The sequence below is a fragment of the Eupeodes corollae genome, chromosome 1 (assembly GCF_945859685.1).
Source record: "Eupeodes corollae chromosome 1, idEupCoro1.1, whole genome shotgun sequence".
Taxonomy (NCBI): domain Eukaryota; kingdom Metazoa; phylum Arthropoda; class Insecta; order Diptera; family Syrphidae; genus Eupeodes; species Eupeodes corollae.
This window is the reverse complement of record NC_079147.1, coordinates 204,735,688-204,758,167: the sequence shown is the minus strand read 5'-3', so window position 1 is coordinate 204,758,167 and position 22,480 is coordinate 204,735,688. Positions and strand designations below refer to the sequence as shown.

Sequence of the window (22,480 nt, the reverse complement as noted above, 5' to 3'; positions counted from 1 at the left end):
TCACACCATTTTTATATATGGTGGAATTGCAGAACTTTAGTAGTTTGAAATATTGGTGTAATGATGTGTAAAATATAATCAAATGCATGCTTATTAAAGCGAACATATGACACAAATCTATAAAAAGAACAATTGAATTAAACTGAAATAGAATTCACGATTTTATTCTCACAAATTATCTGGAAGTTGAAGTGGGTTGGAGGTTGTCCCTTAAACTTCTTCGTAATCTACACACCAATACTTTCTCCGCGCTTTCGTTTTCATTTTCATCTTCAAAAAATAAATCAACACTGCTTATCATATTTTGTTTTATTTATTTTACTTTTTTCCAAATTGTAAACAAAATTTCATCAACAATAATTATCAGTATTTGACGTTTCACCGAGTCATTACGTTACATATTTCACTTCTTAAAGTTGGTAGTATTGTTTTCAAAAGCGAAAGTCGAAGTTCGACTTTTATAATACCACGACAAAGGCAATTCGCCAAATCGTTCGACTTGATTCGAACGTTCGACTCGCGAGTCATAATAGGGCCAATAATCTCCTTTAAAGCACGAAGTGTGGCTGTTGCAGAATCATCGTTTTTGTAGTAGGTTTTAATAATTTTATGCGTTGTGCGATAGTAAAGTGATACATTTTTTGTAAATGTCAGACTTTCAACTGAAAAAAAAATAGTCTAACAACTTAGTTTGATGTCGAATTCTAGCCCCATGCTTTTAAAACTGCAAAATGGATAACCCGTTACTTGAAATAGTTTTAAAAATGTATGACCAGTTTTGTTTAGTGTTCTTATTTTAAAAAAGCTTAGTTATCGCTTTCCATTGTTTTCCTTAATACTGTAAATTTATAAAGACCCCACACAAAAGATGCTTTAAATCTTTTAATAGGTACAAACATTTAAATGGAAGAGGAAAGTTCCCATTGAAAAAAGAGGCTGGGATGCGAACCACACTGATAACTTCCCAACCCGTCTGTCGATTTGTCTTGCTTAAAAGTTTGTCTATATGTACTCGTATCAATTTTAACCAAATTTGCGTACTATTTTTTGTAGATTTTATTTTTTTTTTATGAAAAAACGGACTGTTGGATTTTTATATAAAAATTACTGAATATTGAAAACAATATTTTGTGTAAAATAAAATAAGTTTGAAACCAATATTTTTAATTTTTGAAAAGCTATTTGAGCCGAAAGTAAATTTTTACCAAGTTTTAGTATTGTTTTTTTAGAGTTTCATTTTTTGTAAAAAAAATGTTAATTCGAATTTTTTTTAAATTTTACCAAATGTTGAAAACAATATTTCTTATAAGATAAAATTAGTTTGAAGCCAATATTTAAAATTTTTGAAAAAAAATTTTAGTCGAAAATCAATTTTTACCAACTTTTATACATTTTTTTTTTAGGTTTTTATTTTTTTGTAAAAAAAAAACTGTAAATTCGATTTTTCTCAAAATTTTACTGAATGTTGACAACAAGATTTTTTGAAAGATAAAAGTAAATTAAAGCCAATATCTCAGAGTTTTAAAAAACAATTTTTACCAACTTTTATACATTTGTTGTTAGATTTTTTTTTTTTGTAAAAAAAACTGTCAATTCGATTTTTCTCAAAATTTGTCCTAATGTTGAAAACAATATTTTTTATAAAAACAAATTAGTAAGAAGCTATTATCTCAAAATGTTTAAAAGATATTTGAGTCGAAAATCATTTTTTACCAACTTTTGTTAATTTTTTTTTCGGTTTTTATTTTTTTTGTAAAAAAAACTGTCAATTCGATTTTTTTCAAAATTTTACTGAATGTTAACAACAATAGTTTTTAAAAGATAAAAGTAAATCAAAGCCAATATCTCAGAGTTTTGAAAAGATATTTGAGTCGAAAATAAATTTTTACCAACTTTTATACAATTTTTTTTCGGATTTTATTTTTTGTAAGAAAAACTGTCAATTAGATTTTTTAAAAACATTATTCGTCGTTGCACAAAATTGTTTTAGAGATGAAATCATATTTCAGTCGTAAAATTTTGGAGGTTACAAATTTTTTTTTTAGTTTTTTTGATTTATAAAAAAACCGTTATATTGATTTTTTTTTAAAAAATATACCTGTTTTGTATCACGTTACAATCTATTATATAAAATTTAATTCAAGTCTCTAGCGTTTTTGGTTCGTAAGATATTTAGGGTTAACCAAAATTTTCACCTTTTTTTAAACTGCTATGGTAAAAAAACCACCCACGCAATTTTCTTGAGAGCCCTTTCTGCATCTTTCTGGCTTATTATCTGTATAACAAAATTTATTTGAAGTCGATATCTCTTCTGGTTCCTGAGCTATGGACGACGAAAAAAACGTCGCGAACGTACGGACGTACGTACACACGCAAGCACAGATATCTTTCTAAAAATCTTTTATTTCGACGCTAGGGACCTTGAAACGTCGAGAAATGTCAAAATTTTCAATTTGACAAATCGGACCCATTACAATAACTTCCTATGGGAAGTTAAGAAATGCTAGTTTCTTACATAAAATTGAAGTTTATTTCTTATTTTGCATCTAAAATTGTTTTTTAAAAACCTAAAAATGGGAGCAAAACTGCACTGACTTCCCTTGCGATTTAAGCTTATCTTATGAGACTTATAAGATAAAAAGAGAAAAAATATCTCAAAATAACAACTTACAAAAGCTGTTATAGAAAAATAAGTTTTGACTTTTTCCAACCAACATCTGCCCCTTATAGGGAAACTGATGGAACCCTAATCAATAGTTATTTACTACAAATACGAACTACATAGCCTCCCTTCATGACTACATTAAATGATAGATATTGTTCTCCCCCACCAACTAAATTGTTTCCATTATCTATCTTCTTTTTTTTCTTTGGAAGATACCCCGGACGGTGTGGTATTGTAAATTTACCATCTTATCTTACCCCCGGAACTCGGAAATAACGGCCACAACCGGCTGTATTTACTCAAGTAGGTCTTCTACAGAAAAACAACAATAAAACGTTTGCTCTCTGACAACGCACTACAAAAATGTAACTTAAACCTTTTAGTTTATTTTATTTGGTCCAACCAACCATCATTAGGGATAAAGAAAAAGAAAGACTCTGAAAATAAGGGTTTCAATTTTATAATTGAAATTTCAGGTGGTATATTGAATGTGACTCAGACTCAGAAGCAGACTAGGAACCTATTGGTGATGGATGCAGTTGACAAAATAATAATATTCCTTCATTTCATTTAAATTTTATACAAAACTAGCCCGTATCATATCGGTGTTAAAGGTAGGAAGGTACTCCTTAGCCTCTCAGCCTTACGTCACAAAATGGATCCATTATATTGAAGAAAGGCAGAAAGGTGCAAGCCGCCGCTGGCTGTTGGCTGATCTCTTATCCTTTTATTTTTTGAATAAAACATACGGGTGGTTGATAGGGCATGTCATTTACTTGCTATACCAAGAGAAACCCATGCATCGCCATCACCAACCACACCATATCGTACAGGATGATTAACATTATTTTGGGTTCGATTTGAATCTTGAAAACGGCTGATGCTGCAAAAACGAAAAATTAGCACTTTCGAGTTCCGCGATTATGTGCTAGAGATTTTTTTCCTTTTTCGTTTTTTCGAGAGAGGGCATAACAATGTGAGTGTTTGTATCGGCATTGGCATATGGATGGAAATGGACGAAGGGGGATGAAATACTCGTAAATCGATCAGGAACTAAACATACAACACAGTCATTCATTGAGTTTCAGAAATTGTTTGCGATGAATTTTCGAGAGTGTTCCTACATATATGGCAAGTTGGGAGAGGCCGAAGTCGAAGCCGATGTCAAAATATATAGGGGTGGCTCAGAATAATTGCGTTTCCTATTGTGTTATTTAATATCGCCGAGCTGGTGCGGTGTCTCTATGCCGACACATTTATTTAACATCTGCCCATATCGCCAAATCACTGAACTACATGTTTTGAATGAACTTGTAAGTGGCAAGATTCATATAATACTCGTATACGTGGTGATTATAATTTTGTATTTTGTCTAAGAGAAACAACCGACCACTAAGGGTTGGTTTTTTATTCAAAAATATAATTGTTTCTGAAAAGTATAACTTTTGAAAACAGTAACTACTTCAAACTAGTAAAATGTTAGCTAAGTGAAATGCTTAGATGAAATTATTAGGGTTAAGGGCAAAGCTTGTTGTGCACTCCAACAAAATTAGTTGAACGTTTTCGCGATGATACGAAGAAGACTTTTATAATTTCATATGAGAGTATAGGAATAATATGTTCCACAGTGGTGCGTATGGCTGCATTGACCTGTATTAAGAATTACCATAGTTTCTGTTAATAAAATGGCAAAATAATTCATAAAACAAAATTATTGGATTTTTGAAATTACATCTTAATAGGAATGTGCAGAAGATAACTTAAAAAAATGACTACACTATATATTTTTTCACGATTTAATCCACATTGTTAATATTGTTATAATATAACAAATCTAGTGGTACGTATCTATGAGCAAATCTCTAAAGAATTATGACCGAATGACTCAAAAACAGAACCGTTTTTTTGTTGAAAAATACAGCATTTCTGGCTGAAAATAATATAGAGTATTGTGAATGAACCACAGATCGCAAGCGAAAATCGCACTAGTTGTTAAAAAGCTTGGAGTTTATTTTGTAAGTTTTTGAACGACGATTACTGGAATTCAAATAGCAGCTTTCGAATTCATGCTATATTTCGAAAACTTCCTTAATTTAGATCGATTAAGCAGCGGAAAATATTCCAAATATATATAACAAATCTAGTTAAAATATCTGAACTTCATCACCTAATTGATTTGAATGGAGTAAAGATTGCGATTGAATCTTCAAAAGAAAACAAAGCTCTGGGTATAGACGGCATCCCATATTAGTTTTATAAGAATGGGAGTAATTTTTTCATTGGGGAGGTTCATACTTTGGTTAAAAGAATCTACGAAACAGGAACCAACATCCTTAAAAAAATCAATTATCTTTCCGCTCTTCAAAAAAAGTGACGCTAGTCTTGTATCTAATTATCATGGGCTTTTATTTTTAGATACCTTCTATACATTATTCACCTCAGTTCTCCTAAACGGCCTCACTACTTGGATCGAAAACAACAATATACTCAACTGTTTGTTGTAACTTGAATGCTAGGGCATTTCAGTATACACTATTGGCTTATGCAAAAGTGTAATATTGATGCAGCTGAGAACATCTAGCACTTCGTCAGCATCTGTCCTATTTTCAATTCATACTGGAGATTATTTCTAGGAGCTGAAACAATTAATTGCACCGAGTTTTTTTCAAATACTGATTGGCAAATGTTATTTGAATCCAGGCAACGGCCGAGTCACTGACAAAGCTCCGGTTCCCTCCCATCGATCACGATCATAGAATAGTAGACAGATGGGGGACCGTCACAAAACCTACCGCGTGCTGTTGTCATGTGTTATTTCTGTCTGTTATTCTTTCTCTTCTTCTATCCTTCTGTCTTTTATTATTGTCCTGTGTTGTTGTCACCTTACATAGTCTAGTCGCTCAAGGTGTTGTGTTCTCTACTCTGTACATTTACATATGTGCTGAGTAGTGTGTAATGTAATGTAATGTTACTTAAATCTATACAAATTCTTAAAATATGCTTTTAATTATCTTAAATTGCAAATGAATATAATATTTAAAGTACATTCAAGCTAAGCAAAAATATAAATTGCAATGGTTTAATTCAAATGCAGCACTAGTCCAATTATTGAATAAATGTCCCCTATAATCCCAAATAAGCATAAGAAGTTAGTAGGGTCAATTTGTCGAAAATGTCCGCTTTTAGGTGGTAAACAAAATTATCTAGATAGATAGCGTAGATCATAAGCCTTTTTTTCTACCACAAGAGTTTAGAAGTTACAGCAGTCTAAAAGACAATCGAAAATGATTTTTCATTCAGCCACTATGTGCCGCCACCATTAAACCCCAGATGATAATAATATAGGTTTTATATACAAAGATATTATTTTTATTGTGAATCCTTACTTACCAAAAAGTACTTCAATAAATCTTGTTTGTTAATGTGTAATTGTCTTCAAAAGAATTTTAAGCTTTTTTCCTAACAAACAACACATTACAAAATATTGCGATAAGAAATTTACAAAGTTTCGAACAAATTGATTTTTTGCATACAACTCCTTAATTGTTCTCTTCACAGAAATTTCGTCTGGGCGTTGTTTTAGAGCATATTTTTGTCTACTAATATAAGTATAAAATTTGGTTAAAACCACAAAAAAAGCTGTTTGATTGAAAGGGTTTTTCAATAGAACGGATAGATGTTGAAATTGAATAAAACAAGCTGTGTGTGCGGTAATAACAAGATTTGTTTTTTTATTTAAAAAGCACATTAAGTCTGAAATATGACATCGTTCAAATGACCGTCTCGGCTTTTACGGTGGCACGGATCCGAGTGGTCCAATTTTCAATGACTCTTCCGCATAGATTCGGCTTAATTTGAGCGAGGGCTTGTGTTATGTTCAAAAGTCCACACCAAACGGTAACTTTTAGAGGATGTTTCACCTGCTGAACCTTGAGTGGGTTGGTGTGTTTGCTTGTTAACACAGCCATTGATTCAAAAATGTGCCTCGTTAGCGAACAAACGGCGTTGTCTATGGTCATTAGCTTCGAGCTCCTGTATCAGTTGGATCTTGTAGGTTAAATTCCCGATGCAAAAATTAGTTGAAATCTGCGAAAGACCGAGTTCTTGTGAACGGTAAGGAATAGACTGCCCCGGGTTCTGTTGTACACTTTTGCGGACTGCGGCGATGTTCTTGGCCGAACGTACGGGTCTTGGCTGATTGTTTACTGAACCGGTCATCTCAAATTTAGCCACCAAACCTTGATGAGTCGACTGTGAAGGGCCACCACGTCTACCGTAAAATGGGCGAACACCCAGTTCGATAATATCTTTTGAACGTGCCGTTAAATCGAGTAACTTGCCATGATGGTTTGGTAAAAACAATTCAATAATACACAAACGATTTAACAGATGCCACTAAAATAAAATGGCCGCAACGGGGCGCCAAAATCTAGCCACGTCAATTTAAAAACCCTAACCAGTTCAGAAAATGAGGTGTTTGCATTTTTCCATATTTCCACCATTTGGCCCTTAGTTCAAGACTCAAGTTTTAATGTTTAATTTTGGTATTATATGATTTTTTTTTTAAATATTTAGTTGATTAAACTTAAAAAAAAAACATGATTTATAACAGCTGGACAGGATTTATAACGCAAACGCAATATAAAACACACACAAATTTTTTTCTAAACGTCTGTACTAATTTCCATCAATATTGGGCAAATTTTTACTTGGGACACATAGGAGAGTTTTGCATTCGTAAGAACTCGAGATCTTAATCAAACATAAAATTACGATGGTAGAGATGTCAAAAAAAGTGGGTCCCCTCTCTAATGATTTTCGAAAAAATTAATAAATCAAACAGTCGTACACTTTATTTGTTTTCTTTGTATGATCGTCATTAGAAGTTTAAGTAGATCCTTACGAAACCATTAGTTTTGCCAGTATATTTAGGAAGAGCTTAATGTGTCTGTCCATTTAAAAATGGGCAGAGTCAAGTTTCAATTATCTGATCACCTTCCAATTTACTTACTTACTTAAGGTGACGCTACAGTCCTGTGTGAACTAGGGCCTAACCTAACAAACTTCTCTATCTAGCTCGGTCCCTAGCTACATGTCTTCAGCTCGAGTTCCAAGTTGGGTGCGGTCACTTTCCACTTGTGCGCGCCACTTGATTCGCAGTTTTGTTTTACACACGAAGAACTTTTCTCTCGAAACGACCCAAGTAGCTTTCATCCGCTTTTGTCATAGTCCATGCTTCTGCCCCGTATGGCAGGACGGCAATGATGAGGGTCTTATATAGCGACACTTTGGTCCTTCGAGAGTGGCTTTGATAAAGAAACAGTGGTTTGCAAGAATTATTCTTCGTTTGATCTTAGCGCTGTTGTTTTCTGCGTTTATATCGGAGCCTAGGTAGACGAAGTCCTTCACTATCTCAAAGTTACGTCTTTAGATGGTGACCTTTTGACCGAGACGTCGGTGTTATAGGTCCTTCCTTGACAATAGCATGTACTTTGTTTTGCCCTCATTAACCGTTAAACCCATTTCTGCCGCCTCTGACTCAATACTGCAAAAAGACCCATTGACATCACGCTGAGTTCTTCCGATTATGTGAATGTCATCAGCATATGCCAGTAATTGGACAGACTTTTGAAAGATAGTGCATTTTATGTTGACGTGTGAGCTCTGCACTATTCTTTCAAGCACGATGTTAAAAAAATCACATGACAGTGCATCACCTTGTCTAAAACCTTTTCTGACATCGAAAGGTTCTGTTAAGTTGTTTCCAACCTTTATGGAGAAGCGTGAATTCTCCATGGTCATCCTGCACAAACGGACGAGTTTGGCAGGGATGCCAAAACTAGACATGGCTCTATACAGCTCGTCCCTGTAGATGCTGTCATATGCGGCCTTGAAATCTATGAAAAGATGGTGGGTGTCGATTTGGTGTTCTTGGGTTTTTTCCAGGATCTGCCGTAATGCGAATATTTGATCAACTGTAGACTTTCCTGGTCTAAAACCACACTGATAAAGACGGTTGTTCACTATGGACTTGAGACGTTCACATATTACGGCAGAGAAGATTTTGTAAGCGATGTTAAGTAGACTGATTACTCTATAATTAGTGCAGTTTAGAGGGTCTCCTTTTTTAGTTAACTTTATTTTAATAGGAAAAATCACTTTTTCACTAGAATACAAAATACGTTATTTTTCAAGAAGAATCAAAAATATAAGTTTCCGAAATATATCAAAATGGACAAATAACAGCAATAAAATTGTCGCAATACACAAGTTCCTTTATTAAATGGTATCCTTCTGTTTTATACTATGTATTGTATACCCTTTTCAAGTTCCAGCAAAATCACATCTAATGCGTTTTTTTTTTCTTAAAATAATCACAGCTCGTAAAAAGACTCGCTTCAATTTTACCTACTTCCTTATTTTACTCCTGACGACGCACGAGTTGCTTCCAGCCATTGTATTACAATCTGGCTCTGCTCGTCCTCCTTGTTGTGTTTACTATTCATCGTATTTCTATATCCACCCTTAGTGTAATACTCCCAAACACCCTGAATAAGTTCACCCACCTTAGATACGTTTAGACAATGAATGCACTGCGAAGGGGTGATCCGATCCGAATCCAGCCGAAACAATATTTTAAGAAAACAATAGCTCAGCTAGTGTGTGGTGCGCTATGCATTGGGATTTTTTCCGCTTTATTAAAGCATTTTTTTGTTGCCTTTAAACCAAAAATACGAATCTATAGCTTGGGTTACATTGGAACGATGCGACGCACGGTAGAGGGCGTATTTGAATTCTGGAATTGCAGCATCACTGGCAAAAACAGCAGTGGTATACGATTCGTGGGAACAGTTATACAGGAATTCAATTTCTTTGGCATTAACTAAGCTCATATGACAAACGAGAGGAGAACAATAGACGCAGGGTTGGTTGGTTGACGTGCAGCGTGTTGTTAGTTGGAACGTTTGCGACGAACGATGTTGGTTCGGTCTCGGTGTCTTTTTTGGTTCTCTTGGGAATTTGTGTTCTTTTATTATCTGCCACTGCCACAGAGTATCTATCATTATTTGTATTTACATTTTGGGAATTATTATTTTTATTTGTTGCATATTCTTTTAAAGTTTAGTAAAAAGGGGAGGTGGTTGGATGATCATTCTTAGAAATTTTTGTTGATAGACGTTTTCAGTGTTGTATAAAAGAATAAAAGAACTTTCGTTTGATGCACAATTGTAAGGGTTACGGTATGGTTTTAAAAGGAAAGCATAATTATACAATCAAGGATGTTTTTATGCTCATATCCTTCCACTTAACTAGACTTATTGAATATTGTGCTGAATCTCAGAATATAAATCTTTAGTATTTTTGGGATTGAATTAACAATACAGAAATAGTTATTTTATTTAAAAATATATTTGTATTCAAGTTTTTTTTCGAGTTTATATGAAATGGCGTTCATATTTTTTGATTTTCTACTTATAAACTTTAGGCACAATGCAAAAATGTAAGTATATATTTTTAAAAACAGCTGCAATATAATCGACAATAGTCGTCCTTAATTTGACACATATGAATTGTTATTAATATGAATACTTTCTTTTTTAAATACTGGGAATCCTATTTCTTAGTTCTAATACTAATTTCTTATTCTAAAAGCAAAGCACTCAGAGGTTAAAATAAGCGAAAATTGATCAATTCACAACACTTTTGACGCAAGCGGGACTGCAAAAAGGCATGTTGTTCTTAACGCAAAATCTTCCACCAATTAGTGACTTGGCACAGCCAACGCCAGCACAAATGAAGCATGATCCATGCCAGTGAACGGTTCCCCAAGCAACACCTTGATCTGAAGGTCCTATGGGCTGTTTGCAATACTGACAAGCCTCAGCAAAGAATGTATCGTAGCACTTAAGGCACAGCGGCATATTGGTCTTCTCATCCGGAATGTATTGTTGTCCAGCTAGTGGAGTGTCGCATTGATAGCAACAGAAATGTTTTATGTGGAATGTAGCACCTTCGGCAGCCGTGTACTCCTTTGTAAATATAAGTTCGTCGCAGGCTTTGCAGCGTGGAATTTTGAGAATGATTGCCAGATCTCGACCACAGTAGACATTGCCGCCATGAAAGAAATACACCAGATCAGCCAACAACTCGCGGCACTCATGACATTTAAAGCACTCAGGATGCCAAGCGATTTCTTTTCCAGCTCGTTCGGCTTTTACAGCAACTTCCCCACTCATAATTGCAGTTTCACAATCTCGACACGATAAAATCGGCACTGGAAGCGATGAAGGTGAAGCATGTGGTGTGGGACCGAGAGTAAGATTATCGAATGATTTATTAAGCGAAGGAAATCCTGCACTTGGTTGAACATCCGGATACATATTCATCTCTTCGATGCCTGGGATAGAGGCGAATCTGCCAGAACTAGCGTTCATTCCAAACAACGAATGATCTTGGTCTACAGCATTTAAATCAGGATGCGTGGCATAATTTGGGGTTGATGGTTTCGATCCAAACCCAGAATCACAGCTTCGTGATCCAGGCACACCAATGCGTGGTGCATTTTCGGAGTAGGCAATATTTGCACTGTTTGGAATGTGTTCTACGAACCTTACGACTTCATCACTGAAAGGTTTATTAATCAAAAGCTCCTCCCGGAGGCCTTCAATCGGAGCTAAAATCTTACAGTTGGCATATTCGACTCCTTTTTCTTTGAGAGCCTCAAAGAGTTTATCATAATAAGGTCCATTTACGATTCCACTTTGTAAAGCATTAATATTCAAACCAAGTTCTTTGAGCTTCTCTTTTGTATCGTCGCTTAGTTCTGGTTCATCTTCAAAGTCTGGAGGCAGTGGAGAGAGTGAAATCGCTACTTGCTTACCTCTCCAGTGACTCGGATTCATCTGGAGGGCATTCTTCAGTTGTTCTGAATTCACCACTTTGGCAAAGACTTGATCTTTCTCGTACTCAGCATCGATTGGAAGTCCTAAATCATAGATAACACTAACTCCTCCGAACTTGACTTTCCGCATTGGCGTATCTTGTTTCATGAGGGCACCAATTTTTGTTTGTATAGGTTTTTTAACAGGCAATGGTGAGATGAAGGCGTCAGCTGGGTCATGGCGAGTCTTAATGGGAGTACAAAATTGTGGTTGGGAAGGATTGAAAGATTCGACGAAAGAGTTTACTTGATGTTGAAACTGTGGACTTGCCACGTACTCTTTTCTGAAGTCTGCAATTGGTCCCAGAACTAGATCCCTAGTAACATCCAAGTTCTTTTGTTTCAGGTTGTTCAGAATCTTATCGTAGATTGGCCCATTCTCCACCAAACTAATGATGGCAGCTTTGTTCAGCTCACGTACCTTTTGACGAATTCCAACTGGAGCGCTTTCCATTTCGTCCTGACTCAGAGGTTCAGAAAATGCCACAAATGTTTTTGGATAAGCACAAGCCACCTCACTAACAAGAGCCGAAGTGAGTATCTCGGATTTCAAAATATCCACCAGAATTGGATCAGCGGTGATCGCTGATGGAAGTTCGTGTAGCATCTCGATTGCCTTTATCTGCTGAGCACTAAGTGGTACATCTTCCTGAACAACACCTGCAACATGGCCTAATTTACCATGCATAACATTGCCCACTCTTACAACATTTCCTTGGCCGACACAATTCTCTCGAATTTTCTGAACATAATGCTGCAGTTGATTTGTTTCCGATTCTGTTAGATTGTCACATAAGGCCGCATCCAAGTCGTGAGGTGGAACTTGGAATTCAAGTTGTTGTTTGCGTTTGGCTGCTGCATCACTACCAGCAACAGGGATTTGCGTAGTACCTAATTTGTCCATGTAGTCTGAAACGACGTCTGGTGTTGTATTCGGAGGAACCCAATCTAGTTGAACAGGTTGATTGGCTAGAGCTTTGATTTTCATAACTAGAAAAAGAAAAAAGTAATGGCAGTTCAGTAAGAGAATTTCTAGTATGTGTGTAGGGATTGACTTACATGCTGGTTTCGATCTTATCTGGCCGAGAATCTCAAACTGGGCCCAGCCAGAAAGATCATCATCTGGGCACATGTGCAGATCTTTGCGGCACTTGCAATTTCGACAAACTTTGCGCCAAAAGTGCAGGTCAAGTCCTGGACATTTGTCGCCTATGAAGAGATTAATTAATATGAATAAGCTTTTTTTGGAACAAGACGATGTGTTTTTGAAAAAAAAATAAGGATGCTATAGACGGCAGATTTTCTTGAATCATTCTTGGTTTAATGAGCCCATATTCTTGAATTATTTTTGGAATTATCGCGAAATGTTTTTAGATCATAGCCTATTTGGAGATTTGTGTGTTTTCAGTATTGATTTATTCATTGTAAATTGGGTTGTTGTTATGGATTTCTTGAGTGTTAAGTTTTAAGTACTGGTTCATCCATGAGTAATTTATAAGTTCTTGAGTTTTTAATGTGGATTTTTTATTTTTTTATCTTTAAAAAATGTTGTTATTTGCTTCATAACTTATTTTGAATTTAAACATTTACAATATTGTTTAAAGTAATAGTTTTTCATTCTAGATTCTTCAGAATGTTTTCTATTTTCCTCTTTGTAACTTTATTTTTATTTTAATACATAAAAGTAATTTTCTTAAATTGTTTTAAAGAGTTACTGTGGCTATTTTCAAAATGTTTTTTTATTAAAAGTTGTATTATATAAGATGTTTTTAACATTATTTTTCATACCATGATTTTATTGTTTTGTTGTAAGAATTGGGCACCAAATTTATTTTTAAACTTATTAAATCACAAATACTTTGCTCAAACTTAAGAACGAGTATTTAAAAAAAAAAACAATGTAACACGGGCTAGTGCTCAAGCATATTAAAACTTTAAAGAATTAGTAGAGAGAAAGTGGACTTAACATAAATTATCAATTTGTATAATTGCATAATTGGATAAAACCTAAGCTACATTCTTTAAATGCAAAGGGATTTTTCTTTACACCCAAAGCAGGGGCATTCACTGTTTATATGCCATAATATTGGGTTCTAGTCCTGTATTAATTTAAACAAAGCTTATATGCAAATACCATACAAATTTAAAATTGAATAAAGAAGCTGTTTTGGAAATTTTGAATTTTCTCATAAACTAACTAGAACACATACAAGAATCTACTTTTCAGCATCTCATTAAAAACGTGCTGAGCTATCAAATAATTAAATATAGCCCCGTGGCTTGATGGTTAGTTCGAAGGAATTTAATGCCAGAATTTACTGTCTTCGGCGGGCCGGTACTCCCTCTTGGGAAGAATTGACAAATCTTCCAAGAATAATAATTCTTGTCATAATAATTAGTTTCTCGTACTCTTTCTTTCACTGAACTCAAGCCAGAAAGAATAATTTTTCTATTAGGAAAATATTTGAGATTTTTTGACATCAAACAATGTTAGTTTCATTCACTTCCACTTTACGTGTATTTATACATTTTAAAAATATAACATACAAAATTTGTATTCTATCTTTATTTCATGTGTTACATAAGAGTTAGGCTATTGTAATGCTCCATTAACAAAAACAAAATGTAAGCTATACCTAGAATAACTTGTTGGTTAGCTTGATACCAAGCAACCGAAATTTGAGATTTTATGGATGAGTGTATAAGGAGACGGCAAAACTCAAAACTGATAACTAACACTCATATCCCAACTGGACATGAGGTACTTTAATCTTTGAGCGTTTAAAAATTATTACTAACGATTTAAAAATTCAAATATAAATTTACAAACCTAACTTAATCCTTTTTTTAAACAAAAGGAATGTCAGTTTTACTATGGAGTCCTGACCAAGATTGTGCACGATTAAGTTTAGTATAAAACGATTGTAATATACATACACGAGAATAGATCGTTCTTGGGAAATCTGAGATATTTGAACTTGCATTAATTAAAAAGTTAGCATTAATTAAAAATCTGGATACTATAAAGTTAGGAAATGTTTAACTTTTATATTCAGCAAAAGGTGTTTTTGTAATCTTTAAATAAGTTCATTATCCCTGTGTATAGATTTTGAGATATTTGTTTCTGTTCTTCTTCTGCAGCCAATTTTTTTTTTAAAATCGGTGTGTTCATGTACAATTTTTCTAGTATCAAAGCGAATATACATAATATCCAACTTAACTTTTCAAATAATTGTCTTGTAATGAACATAACTTACTTCAAAATACTCGGGAAAACATACGATGTTATAGTTTCAAATCAGTGCTGGGGTATCGTGGGAAAAAATCCCTTTTTGTGGGAATTTCGACCCTAAAAGGGACAAAGTGAAAACCGCCTGGTCCAAGCCAAAAAATTACATTTTCATCAAGTTCTAATTAGTTTCTATAAATATGTACATGGGACACCATTGTTCCTTTTCGCTTTAACTCATTGTTTCCTATTAAAAATGCTTTAATTAATGAACTTGAATTTTTAAATCCTAACACCCTAACATCCCTAAACTTAACAGAAAGAAAATTATAAAAATTTAACAACTTTAAACAAAATTCTTAATTTGGAAACTTCTAAGACAATAGAAACAAGTTTCGTGTTCATACTTTTTAACACATAAAAAGTTTTATGTGAAGAGTAGGAAAATAAAAACTAAACAGATAGATTTTTAAGAATTTATTGCTTAAACTTATTGCAACAATTTGTTTTTTAAATATAATATTGGGAAATAATGATAAAAAATAGACTTAATATTATTATTTTGTTGCTTTTTCCTGGAAAAATTAATAAAAACATAATTAGAATGGTACTAGAAAAAATTCCTTAACGGTAAAAGTATTTCAAATTCTTTGAGTATTTTGTAGAGGCATCCTTATTATTAATAACTGCCTCCACTGTTCACCCATCGAATTCACCAATTCGGCACTTGTCTTTACGGGTATGGAGTACCATTCCCTTTCAATTTGCGACTCGTCTTTCTTTTTGGTTTTACAATCTCCGAGCCTTTGTAAGTTGTAAGTATTTGCTAGCCAACTTTGAGAGGTGCATAGGGTCATTAACCTGCATGACGTCCCATTTAATTGTCACCTCCTCTTCAGTAGTGGTAGCATGACTGAATTTAAGATATGGACATAATCCACAAAGCACATCTTATCCTTGATTCAATATATTGGACCTACACCTCACGCTGAAAACCACCTCCAAATCACTTTATTCCACCAACGTGTTTAAAATTCTTCTTTGTGTATTTTGGGTTAAATTCCTTGTTATTAAGCCTTGTCACACTAAATTTATCCATCGTAACCAAACAAATTGACTTTTCATCTTCCACAAAACTTTGTTTCAAGTAGAACCATGTAAGTGTTTGTTTGCGAAGGCAAGCCTTTGTATAATGTTTTTCTTGTTCAAAAACGGCACTTTTAGTGGACTTCTACCAGGAAGAATTGTGTCATTAAGTAGGTTTCTTCTTGTTCTAGCTGTCACTGGTCCGTTTAATTCATTTTTGAGTTCTCTCAAACAAACAAATTGGGTTTTCTTACAAATCTTACAAATAGTGTATCTTTTTTTTTCATCTTGTTTCTTCTTTTGGGCTTGAATGTAAGGCTTAAAAACTTTTTTCTTTGAGCATTTTAAGGTTTTCGCAATTTCCAGTTTGCCTTTTAATTTTTTCATCACTTTGCGTTCAAAATGATAATAATATAATCAACGCCCATATTTATTAAAGTTATATATGACTTTTAAACATTTTATCTAAATGCCTATTTTCATACAAAACAAATTGATCTTTACGTTAGAATGACAGTTAAAGTACCTTGTTTCTATTATTTTTTCCAGGCGAAAACATCATTGTCCTCAAACTTTTTGACCGTTAAGTGAAAACCATAAGTTGTTTTCACGAAACAATTTACCATTTGAAAGCAACTGCAAAAGACTTAAGTGTTGGAAATGATGAAGACATTTGTTTCTATTATTTTTTCCAACACCGTGTAAACAAAGAAAGAGAGAGCAGACTTGATTGGACTATTTCAATATTTGTGACAAATGAATTTTAAACCTTATTCCGATATTTCTACAATTTATATATATGTACGTAATTTGATTCACATTCATATTATCTCTCTAAGAGCGTCTGAACAAACAAAAGGTGAAGACGAAGTTATCAATATTGAAGAGGATGAAACACGACTACACCAAATTCAGGATTTCTTTTTTCGCACTCGTACAGTAGCGAGAGTCCTAAAAGATCTTAACATACATAAATCTACTGGTCCGGATGGTATTCCCGCTATTGTTCTGAAGGGGTGTTCTTCATCGCTAGCAAAACCACTGCGTAAGCTTTTTCATCTGCCCTACTCCTCAGGTCTCGTTCCGAGCGGATGGAAAACCGCATTTGTCCAACCTATTCCAAAAAAAGGTTAATCTTCCTCACCGTCTAATTACCGACCGATTGCACTTACGTCCCTTCTTTCCAAGGTCATGGAAACGCTGATTAATTATCAGCTCAAGAAATATCTTGTAGATCAAAAGCTTCTTAATGACCGGCAATACGGCTTTCGTTGCAATAGGTCCACTGGTGATCTCATGGTTCATCTCACCGAACAGTGGAACAAATCTTTACATAGTTTTGGAGAAAGTAAGATTATTGCACTAGATTTTCAAAAGCATTTGATAGGGTTTGGCATCAGTTTCTCTTACCGAAAATGCGTGCTTTCGGTTTACATGAATCCCTGCTTCATTGGATTAGTAATTACCTTTCGAATCGTTCAATACAAGTTGTATTGGATGGATTCAAGTCTGAAAACCACAGTGCCCCAGGGCTCTGTTTTATCTCCAACACTCTTTCTCATTTTTATTAATGATCCCTTTTCTGCAACATCTAATCCAATACATTGTTTCGCTGACGATGGTACTCTTAGCTTTTCATATTCGTTTTCAGATTCAAACCCCCCTTCTTCGGATGTGGAACTGCAACGACAAAATATGATAAGCTCATTAAATTCCGACCTAAACAGCATTGTACAATGGGAATTAAGAAACCGTGTGGAATTTAATGCTTCGAAATCGCAATTCTTTCTTGTATTGTTAAAGCGAAATATATACCCCTTGCCATTATCCATAAATGGCACTTGCATCGAGGAAACTGAACATCTCGATATTCTCGGTATGAGTACCACCAACCACCTTTTGTGGAACGATCACATACGCGATGTCGCCAAAAATGCCGCAAGATGTTTGGGTTTTCTAAGGCAATGCAAGAAGTTTTTCTCCCCCTCTGATCTGGCTGTTATTTACAAGACTTATATACGTCCAAAGCTTGAGTATAACTCCCATATCTGGGCTGGTGCTCCTGCAACTTACTTAAGCCTCTTGGATAGTATTGAACGTAGACCATTTAGATTGATTGGTGATATTACCATCATAAGATCATTTACGTCACATGAACATCGTCGAAATGTTTCTTGTCTCACCCTCTTTTACCGTTATTTTAATGGTTTATGCTCTATAGAAATAGCCAGCTGCATTCCTCTCCTTAAACAGTTCAACCGTAATACCCGCGCTTTTAGGAATGCTTATCAATATACCCTCGAGCCCAACTTCGGTCGTACTGTCAAGTACAGAGATTCGTTCTTTAGCCGTACTATGCGAATGTGGAATGCTTTGCCACAATCTGTCTTTTCCAGCTATTGCAATATTCTGGAATTCAAAAACCAATGTGCACCGACATCTTCTTTCAAACCCTCTATCCCCCCTTTCCTAGTGCTCACACTGTGTCTACATAATAAGGGTTACATATCCCTCTGAGTGTGCGCTTATTATAAAAAAAAAAATATTTTAACCTTACCTTAATACTAGAGAAAATATTTGTCTATAAGGGTCCGGTTGATGTTCAAATGGTAGACATGTGCATTCAAGAGGACACAAGCGTCCATAGGTTTTTTCTTAAAACCAACCTCTGTCTATCAACTCCTACTCTCACCTCCACGTGGTGAACATCGGGTGCCTAGTACCTCAACTGGAGATTGGGTTCCAACCCCAGTGGAAAGTTGTTGGGGGCAGCAAACGAGAGAGGTGGGGAGAGGTGTTTCCACTAAGGCACCTCTCCTTATCCAGACGGCAGCGGAGGAATTCCCGAGATGGAATCAACGGTGGCGTCTACAGTTCCAGTAAGGTTGAACTACTTAGTGAACACCTTATAGGGCTTCTTCGACTTATTCGGAGCCCAGGCCTGTAAGGAGCGGTTTTATCCGGCTCCCCATCCTTGGAGTTATACTTAGGATCTGGCCCTCCAGGTTGGAGGTTGTGCGTCGGGGTGACTTCCTGGCCACGTAAAAGCTTTCAAAGTTGCGAAGCACCAACAAGCCTCAGATACGGACGGATTTACTGTTGACAACCAACGCAAACGAATAAAGGACAACGAACTTCGGATATGCACGTGGAATGTTAGGTCCCTTAACAGACCACGTGCGGCCGAAGAATTAGCGGAGGCCCTAGAACGATATAAAGCAGATATCACCGCCATCCAGGAAATACGATGGGATGGGCCGGTCAAAAAGAGGATGAAAAACTGCGATATTTACTATGGTGACTGCTACCACGAAAACCAACAGCGCTTATTTGGATGCGGATTCGTCATTGGAGCCAGACTTAGGCAAGAAGTCTTGAGCTATAGGTGCATCAATGAGCGCCTCATGACCATACGCATCAAGGCTAAATTCGGCAACATTAGCCTGATATGCGCGCACGCCCCCACAGAAGAGAAAGACGACAACACCAAAGATATGTTCTTCGAGCTCTTAGACAAAACATATGAGCAGTGCCCTAGCTACGATATTAAAATAGTCCTGGGCGATTTTAATGCCAAGCTAGGAAGGGAAGTCATCTTTGGTGGAATAATCGGGAAAAACAGCCTGCACGACAACACTTCCGATAATGGATTCAGGCTCATAGATTTTGCTGCGGGGCGAAACGTCATGGTAGCCAGTACGCGTTTTCCACACCTCAACATCCACAAAGGAACTTGGACTTCTCCAGATCAATCTACCGTCAACCAGATTGACCATATTGCGATCGACGCCAGACACGCTTCCAGCATTATGGATGTACGAACTTTCCGAGGAGCTAACATCGACTCGGACCACTACCTCGTTGTAGCCAGGGTAGCACTTCGGATTTCCAGACCCAAGGCAAAACAGGGACGTGCTGGGAGAAGATACAACGTCGAACGGCTACAATCGCCAGAGATCGCCAAATCCTTTTCCGACCGAGTGACAAGTAACCTCTCTCGAAGTTCTCTGCCGCCAACACAATGTATCGAAAACCAGTGGCAACATTGCCAAGATGCAATCAGAGAAGCCGCCTCTGATGTGCTGGGTTTCAAACAGCCACCAACAAGGAACCCCTGGCTTGATGAGGAATGTCGGCAGGCAAATGCAGCCAAACAACAGGCACGCAAAGCGGCGCTGCATAAAAGGACGAGAGCTGCTCGTGAGCTCTATGAGCAGAAGAGGCGAGAGGAACGCCGACTTTTCAGAAGGAAAAAGAGAGGGCATGACAAGCGTGCGGTCGAAGATGTTGAGAGGTATAAAAGCAGGAATGAGGTTCGAAAGTTTTATGAACAGGTGAAACGAAATTCACAGGTACATAAACCTAGAACCGAAGGCTGCAAAGACGAAAGTGGAAACATCATAGTGGAACCGCAGTCAATGCTGAGGATATGGAAGGACCACTTCTGCAGACTGTATAACGGCGACGAAGAACTGAATCCCGCTGTCAGGCAGGATGACCCATTCGATATAGACGACGAAAGCCAACAATCCCGTCCTCCCGACTTAGACGAAGTAAAGATTGCCATATCTAAGTTGAAGTCTAATAAAGCCGCTGGAGCAGATGGCTTGAATGCCGAGCTCTTTAAAGCAGCTGGAGATAAGTTGGTTAGGAGCATGCACCAACTTATCTGTAAGATATGGTCGGAAGAAAACATGCCCGATGAATGGAACCTCAGTATTGTTTGCCCGATCCTGAAAAAAGGAGACCCTCTAAACTGCACCAACTATAGAGGAATAAGTCTACTTAACATCGCCTATAAAATCTTCTCTGCCATAATATGTGAACGTCTAAAGCCCATCGTCAACCTTACCTTAATACCAGAGAAAATATTTGTCTATAAGGGTCCGGTTAAAGTTATAAATAAAATGTTTGTTTTAAGTTTTTGAACATGTTACAGATGTATTTCTAGCAAAACCAACAGTAAAAAACCAACAGTAAAAAAAAGTCTGAGGCTCGAAGCCACAAAGTGACATTTTATTTAATGAAGTAAATTTACTGATTGCTATAAACGCTCATCAGTAAAACATTTCAAATTTTTCCCGTTTCAAATTGTACTAATAGATTTTACTGATAACTCTAACCGGCCCTGAAGAAAGGGATTATCTCAAAATCTATATTAGAAAGGAAAACAAATAAGCTTTTATTTTAAAGTTAAGACTGAATATCTTTCGTCAAATTCTAAAATAATTTCCTTTCTTTTTTATTTCTTAAAATATGCATACCTAAACAATGAATTCAAGATACAAATAAACATTTTCTGTTTGCAACTGCTAAGTTCAATTTTGAATATTTCAGTTTTTTAAGTATTGATTATGAAAATATTGCACCTGTATAAAAAGCTTTATACCAATTTTGTACATAAAATATTGATTTCTATAAATAAAAACACAATGCTCAATTAATTTTCTCACTTATTAGATTGTATGAAATATTATACCTACTTCCCTCCTAAGACTAGCAATTATAATTTAACGTTCAAGTCATGGGGATTAAACAAAACCTTGAAAATTCTTTACAAAATAAATATATACCAATATTAAAGATAACAAATCAGCTTACCACAATCATTACATGGAGCTCCAGCTCCTGCTTCATGACCGAGCTTCCCACGAACAAGCTTCTCCCTGCGGCTTTCCAATTTGGATAGCCATTCAGGTGCTGCTGGAGTCTCAACACACGAGTCTTCTTTATCCATTTTGTTTTCTTTTTTCTTTTTCAATTGCTATGAGAAGTAAGTTAAATATTTCAAGCACTTGGGTGTTTAAGGAACTTTAAGTTAATTTCATTACGAAAGGCACAATTCTTTTTTGTCAATTTCACTTTCAACAAATAAAACAAAATTCCAGCAAACGAAGGGCTAAATGACTCATTCAAGTAAAAGTCTCGCGAGTTTCGTTGTTGTCTTTTAACACATTTGTTTATTTAATGTCTGTGAGAAGTAAAGAATATAGAAATTAATTAGTAGGGCCATTTATTAAAGCAAATAAAATTATTTTTTAATAGAAAAGTTTGAGACAATAATAATTTACCAAATATACAAAAAGTGGTGAGCTAATAAGCCGGTCTTCCGTACAGGTACACTCAACAGTTATGATTATGGTGAGAGTGAGGGAGGAAAATAAATATCCAAAACAAAAGAAAAATTCAATTCACTTTCCATTTCCTTTTTGCTGACACATTCCAATGTTTCCAGTGTCAACTTAGGTAATATCGTAAAATTTTCTTAAGCAATGTTTACACGAATATAAATTCAGCCATGGATTAGGATTTTCCATAATTAAAAAGACAATAGCGGAAAAATTTAAACGATTAAGTAAACTTTTAAAAGCATTTTTTGCAATTTAAAAAGATAAGAGGGTGATTAACCTAATTTTAAACGATTTTAAACTAACATCTCTTAGAATTTTAATAAAGTTAAAATAACGGAATGGCTATTTTAACTTTTGGCAATTTGCTAAATCCATATAACATTATTACGCTATTTTTATAAGAGCAGTGGATGTAATGGTTTAATCAA

The 22,480-nt window shown here is 35.5% G+C and overlaps 1 protein-coding gene across 1 annotated transcript; it reads right to left on the bottom strand.

Moving 5' to 3' along the window:
* Positions 1–10,056: 10,056 nt before the first annotated feature.
* Positions 10,057–22,122, bottom strand: LOC129939856 (uncharacterized). The gene is made up of 4 exons (XM_056048032.1): positions 21,993–22,122; positions 21,523–21,892; positions 12,666–12,815; positions 10,057–12,596 (listed from the first exon to the last, which is right to left on the bottom strand). Exons 2-4 carry the CDS (start codon positions 21,656–21,658, stop codon positions 10,354–10,356), a joined length of 2,529 nt encoding a protein of 842 aa, XP_055904007.1. The 5' UTR covers positions 21,659–21,892; positions 21,993–22,122; the 3' UTR covers positions 10,057–10,353.
* Between the last annotated feature and the right edge of the window lie 358 nt (positions 22,123–22,480).

Bases quoted from the DNA above. Each gene is read 5' to 3' on its own strand.
- LOC129939856 (XM_056048032.1), bottom strand. From the start codon at position 21,658: ATGGATAAAGAAGACTCGTGTGTTGAGACTCCAGCAGCACCTGAATGG. The intron at 12,816-21,522 runs GTAAGCTGATTT...ATCTCTTCATAG, and splicing joins AGCTCCATGTAATGATTGTG to GCGACAAATGTCCAGGACTT. The intron at 12,597-12,665 runs GTAAGTCAATCC...TTCTTTTTCTAG, and splicing joins GATAAGATCGAAACCAGCAT to TTATGAAAATCAAAGCTCTA.